General features: G+C 41.2%; 1 protein-coding gene across 1 annotated transcript in view; it reads left to right on the top strand.

The window, feature by feature from the left end:
• The first annotated feature begins 4274 nt into the window (after positions 1–4274).
• Positions 4275–6397, top strand: part of LOC311137834 (sodium- and chloride-dependent GABA transporter 1-like) — an 18681-nt gene continuing 16558 nt past the window's right edge. Inside the window, exons 1-2 of the mRNA XM_084172433.1 lie at positions 4275–4645; positions 5808–6200. Coding sequence (XP_084028559.1) covers positions 5975–6200 — 226 coding nt within the window. The 5' untranslated portion in view covers positions 4275–4645; positions 5808–5974. The remainder of the gene's footprint in view (positions 4646–5807; positions 6201–6397) is intronic.

Below are 6397 nucleotides of genomic sequence, written 5' to 3'. Positions count from 1 at the left end.
ACTTTATTTTACTTCTGCTCTTTTTTTCTCAACACTTTTTTGTTGTTGTTTTATTCTTACTTTTTTGTTTAAAATAAATGCACTGTTGGTTAAGGGCTGTAAGTAAGCATTTCACTGTAATGTCTGCACCTGTTGTATTCGGCGCATGTGACCAATAAAATTTGATTTAATTTGATTTGATTTGATATGTTTATTTATTTTCCTTTTTGTACTTTAACTATTTGCACATCGTTACAACACTGTATGAAGACATAATATGACATTTTAGATGTTTTTATTCTTTTTTTACTTTTGTGAGTGTAATATTTACTGTTCATTTTTTATTGTTCATTTCACTTTAGTTTATTATCTATTTCACTTGCTTTGGCAATGTTAACATATGTTTCCCATGCCAATAAAGCCCTTACATTGAATTGAGAGAGACGGAGAGAAAAGAGTTCTCTACATTTGCTCTCATTAGACTGCCTCGTCTGAACTTTGAATTTCTCTGCTTGATCATAACACTTTACTTGTCCTCAGACCTCCTCAGCTCAGACCTACACAACGTTGTCAGGACATAAATGATGCGAGAGACTGTCATGATAGATGATGTCAGTTGATGACATCACCTGTACACACACAAGCACAAGCACACGCACACACGCATGCACACACACACTAAGACGACATCAAATGTACGCACACACACACACACACAAAGAAAGATGACATCACCTGTACACACAGCTTCTCATAAGCTTGCAGGAGCTGTCGCGGTAGGTTATAACAGCTGTCATGGTATGTTATAACAGCTGTCATGGTAGGTTATAACAGCTGTCGTGGTAGGTTATAACAGCTGTAACGTGGTAGGTTATAACAGCTGTCATGGTATGTTATAACAGCTGTCGTGGTATGTTATAACAGCTGTCGTGGTAGGTTATAACAGCTGTCGTGGAATGTTATAACAGCTGTCGTGGTAGGTTATAACAGCGGTTGTGGTAGGTTATAACAGCTGTCATGGTAGGTTATAACAGCTGTCGTGGTATGTTATAACAGCTGTCATGGTAGGTTATAACAGCTGTCGTGGTATGATATAACAGCTGTCATGGTAGGTTATAACTGCTGTCGTGGTAGATTATAACAGCTGTCATGGTATGTTATAACAGCTGTCATGGTAGGTTATAACAGCTGTCATGGTAGGTTATAACAGCTGTCGTGGTAGGTTATAACAGCTGTCATGGTAGGTTATAACAGCTGTCATGGTATGTTATAACAGCTGTCATGGTAGGTTATAACAGCTGTCGTGGTAGGTTATAACAGCTGTCGTGGTAGGTTATAACAGCTGTTGTGGTAGGTTATAACAGCTGTCATGGTAGGTTATAACAGCTGTCGTGGTAGGTTATAACAGCTGTTGTGGTAGGTTATAACAGCTGTCGTGGTAGGTTATAACAGCTGTTGTGGTAGGTTATAACAGCTGTCATGGTAGGTTATAACAGCTGTCGTGGTAGGTTATAACAGCTGTCATGGTAGGTTATAACAGCTGTCATGGTAGGTTATAACAGCTGTCGTGGAAGGTTATAACAGCTGTCGTGGTAGGTTATAACAGCTGTCGTGGTAGGTTATAAAAGCTGTCATGGTAGGTCATAACAGCTGTCATGGTAGGTTATAACAGCTGTCGTGGTAGGTTATAACAGCTGTCATGGTAGGTTATAACAGCTGTCGTGCTATGTTATAACAGCTGTCGTGGTAGGTTAAAACTGCTGTCGTGGTATGTTATAACAGCTGTCATGGTAGGTTATAACAGCTGTCATGGTAGGTTATAACAGCTGTTGTGGTATGTTATAACAGCTGTCATGGTAGGTTATAACAGCTGTCGTGGTATGTTGTAACAGCTGTCGTGGTAGTTTATAACAGCTGTCGTGGTATGTTATAACAGCTGTCATGGTAAGTTATAACAGCTGCCGTGGTATGTTATAACAGCTGTCATGGTAGGTTATAACAGCTGTCGTGGTAGGCTATAACAGTTGTCGTGGTAGGTTATAACAGCTGTCGTGGTAGGTTATAACAGCTGTTGTGGTAGGTTATAACAGCTGTCATGGTAGGTTATAACATCTGTCATGGTAGGTTATAACAGCTGTCGTGGTATGTTATAACAGCTTTCGTGGAAGGTTATAACAGCTGTTGTGGTAGGTTATAACAGCTGTTGTGGTAGGTTATAACAGCTGTCGTGGTAGGTTATAACAGCTGTCGTGGAATGTTATAACAGCTGTCGTGGTAGGTTATAACAGCTGTCATGGTAGGTTATAACAGCTGTCGTGGTATGTTATAACAGCTGTCATGGTAGGTTATAACATCTGTCATGGTAGGTTATAACAGCTGTCGTGGTAGGTTATAACAGCTGTCGTGGTAGGTTATAACAGCTGTCGTGGTAGGTTATAACAGCTGTCGTGGAAGGTTATAACAGCTGTCATGGTAGGTTATAACAGCTGTCAAGGTAGGTTAAAACAGCTGTCGTGGTAGGTTATAACAGCTGTCACGGTAGGTTATAACAGCTGTCGTGGTATGTTATAACAGCTGTCGTGGTAGGTTATAACAGCTGTCGTGGTATGTTATAACAGCTGTCGTGGTAGGTTATAACAGCTGTCATGGTAGGTTATAACAGCTGTTGTGGTAGGTTATAACAGCTGTCGTTGTAGGTTATAACAGCTGTCTTGGTATGTTAGAACAGCTGTCATGGTAGGTTATAACAGCTGTCATGGTAGGTTATAACAGCTGTCGTGGTAGGTTATAACAGCTGTCATGGAAGGTTATAACAGCTGTCATGGTAGGTTATAACAGCTGTCATGGTAGGTTATAACAGCTGTTGTGGTTATAACACTGTGTTATTGTAGGTCTTTCCACAGAGGTTTCAACTTGTCTTGTGGTTTATCTGTGCTTTGTAGTCCAATGAAATGAGTTCCTGTCCGAAGATGAAGGTGCAGTAGCCAGAGAAAGTGGTACGTGCTAGAATAAGGCCTCGCAAACCAACTGAGACAGTGACTGTGGGTAGGAAAATTAGAAACAATGTTGGCGCCAGGTGATTTGGGCGATCGGGTCATGATGGAATCACCTATTCACCATTTGGTAGGCGTGGTCTTCAAGCTTTGAGGAATGGAGAGTGGAGAAAACATCCAATCACCATTCTAGCTGAGTGAGACCATCAGAACAGAAGACAACAGAGGCCATTTTTCTGTTTTAGCTGTTTATCCCTTTGTCTCTCAACTTTTCCAAGTCTTAAACTCACTGAGGCCCAATCTCCCTGTGAGACACTATAGTGTCTACTATCAATATATGTATTTATCTCAACATTGGGGTTCAATTCTGCTTTTAAAGTCTGTTTATCCTCCTTCACTGGGGTCTTATTTTTCACGAGACAGCGGATTAAGAAGATTATAGGCACAGTTTCAATTTATCTCCAACCCCCAGACTAGCTTTATTGACTGGTTGCTCTTATCACAGTTTGCCAGCAACCACAGCCTGATTGGCATCTGCCTCCATATCTGCCACTCTCTGGATTTGGTTGGTTTCTCTGACATAGCAAGAGAAAAACTGCTTATGCACAACCAAGTTTCGAAATTGCACCTTGTATATTGTACTATTCTAACTCTTAGCAGTAAATTGAGACCCCGACTGAGTTTACTGAAAAAAATATATATATCTGCGGGGGGCAGGGGGCCGCATTTGCCCTCCCTGGAATAGGCCATGGGTAAGGCCCCAATGGATAAATATCCCTCCCCATCTATCAGAAATGACAAAGTAATGCTTTTCAACACCATAAAACTAATATTTAAAATGTGAAAAACAAAATCCAAATACCATTCCAAATGAAGTAGATTAATGGAACAATTAATTTGTTTCTGGGAATATAAACATGGTTAAGGGTAGGATAACTTTCAGATATTTGAGCATTTTAGTCATTTAGCAGACGCTCCTATCCAGAGCTTCTTACAGGAGCAATTAGGTTTAAGTGCCTTGCTCAAGGGCACAGACAGATTTTTCACCTAGTCGGCTCGGGGGTTAGAACCAGCGACCTTTCGGTTACCGGCACAACGCTCCTAACCACTAAGCTACCTGCCGCCCCAAAGCTAACAAAATGTTAAGTCATATAACTGTCTGTGAGACCCAATCAATTCGTGTAGAAAAAAACTCCCAAGTTGATGAAAAGTACTATAAAACCGTGAGACAATAAGATGCTCCTTTCTCCAACCCACAGCGATCTCAGTGGTGGAAATGTTGGACACGGGGAGGGTTGACTTACAGATGACATTGACGCTATGTAGACGAGAACGGGGATTCTGCTCCGTGGAACATCCCTGGCCGCTGAAGTTAGACGGTGCTGCGAGGTGAAGCTGCTGCCTTTTCGTTGTATTGTTTCCCCGCTCTGCTCTCCTCTGCTCGACACTCTCCTTCAGCATCACAAAGCTAACGGACCGCATCACTCACACCTTGTTCCTGCTTCCTGCAAACTCACCTTTCCCATCAGGATCATAGTTTAGTTCTGCTTCTCTATCTCTATAAATATTTGATTTGGTCTGCCCCGGTTAGAAGCGTCAAGAACACAACTTTTAGACGAACGCACGGATACTAGACCATCTCCCACAATTCTGGCTGGCATAGCAGTTTGATTGTAAGTACCGAGTTTACTTTTAACAGTGTGGGAAAACTTCATTGCGATGGTCAGAACATTGGACAGAACACTGTGAACCCGTTTGGTGATGCGGAGTTGCGTCTCGGTGGGGAAAAACGGTGTTTCAGATGTTGCGCACTGAGTAGCCTAGAAGATTAGCCTACATTGGTTAAATCAATGATATATATATTTTTTAAATCCATGCGACTTTAAGACAGTAATAAACCACATCATTCTACACATGATTCGTTTTTTGAAGGTCCATAATTCATCGAATATCATCTGCAAATGTGAAAGGAAGCGTAGGAGAGAGACTGACGCGTAAAGCTTGTCCCGGGCACTTATCCAGCTCGGTGCTGTCCCTTCCCATAAATGTCAACTAGCTGAGGGGGAAAAACGGGGGATATTTAACCATTATACTACAGTTATAGAGGCACGGTATTATAAAAATAATATGTATAGAAATACCAAAAGCATGACCTTACCTAGCCAATGTATCCACAATACGCACATTGCGTTTTGACTTGTAACAGGAAGGTTTATTTTTTTTTTTCCCCGACCAATTTACTGTTGTCTCACATTATTATGAATAATTAAAGGGAAACTATATTCAAAGTATTTAAGCTCGGATAATTAACAGTAATTTATAGAATGCCTACATTTTGTTTATATTCAGGCTTTTCATTTATCCTCAGTTTTTATTTATAACGTTACATTTATTTGGGTGCATACATTCTAAGGCATAGCGTGTGAATGAATGTAATTTCCTTTTTTTTGTCAAATTGATGGTTGCGTTCCGCTGCAATTAACCCTCCAAATGCTGAATAATTGGACAGCGGTGATCGCCCTCTCCTCTTAACAGTATTAAATGACCTGTCGGCTGAATGTGTGCTGTGTAAATGTGTATAAAGGAGACATTGAGAGTAACGACGCTGTAAATCAACGGTCCCTGGCTGTTAAAAAGCACCACAGGGTCCTCGTGTGATCTCTTGTCCCCAGCGCCAACAAAGTGACTCAATGAAAACTCTAAAAAACTGCCAATTTTCAGCCCTATGAATGCATTTGTTTAATTCCCGTGTTAATGCAATATTATGTAAACATTTAGGGTCCTATCATTATTTTAATTTCCTATTTGGTAACATTCTCTTGCTCTTTTTCCCAGGTTCGGTTTCAACTTGCTTGGTGTTCCCGCTCCCCCTCCTGATTTCCTTCACATCGGCTGGGTAACGAACCGCGAAGCTGCTGTCTACGTGGACCGGTGGGGTTAAAATCTTCCGTCCGCCTGCCAGCCTTGCCAGAAAATCTAAATCTAATCAGAGAGACAGAGACATGGCGACGAATGGTACAAGAGCCTCGGATGGACACGTTTTAACGGAGGTGAATGCGGAGCCTAACGACAAACCCAAAACCTTGGTCGTAAAAGTCCAGAAAAAGGAACTTCCCGAAAGAGAAAACTGGACTGGAAAATTTGACTTTCTCCTGTCTTGCGTCGGGTACGCAATTGGACTCGGAAATGTCTGGAGATTTCCTTATCTATGTGGGAAAAACGGAGGAGGTAATCAAGATGTTGGCACATTTCCGTGTTTTCAAAAACAGAAGGAGGCTAAAAACTTGACCCTTCAATCAGCAAATGTGTTCTGGGGCGCTCATTTAAATAATCTCAAGAGCTCTTTTTCTCTCCAGATTGTGCGTAATTATCATTAATTTTAGGCGCAGCAGTGTGATACAAAAATATTGGCTTAATCTCTTTAT

This window comes from Coregonus lavaretus (assembly GCF_964263955.1).
Source record: "Coregonus lavaretus genome assembly, chromosome: 12".
Lineage (NCBI taxonomy): Eukaryota > Metazoa > Chordata > Actinopteri > Salmoniformes > Salmonidae > Coregonus > Coregonus lavaretus.
The sequence above is the reverse complement of the archived record's forward strand: the minus strand, read 5'-3'. Positions and strand labels throughout refer to the sequence as shown.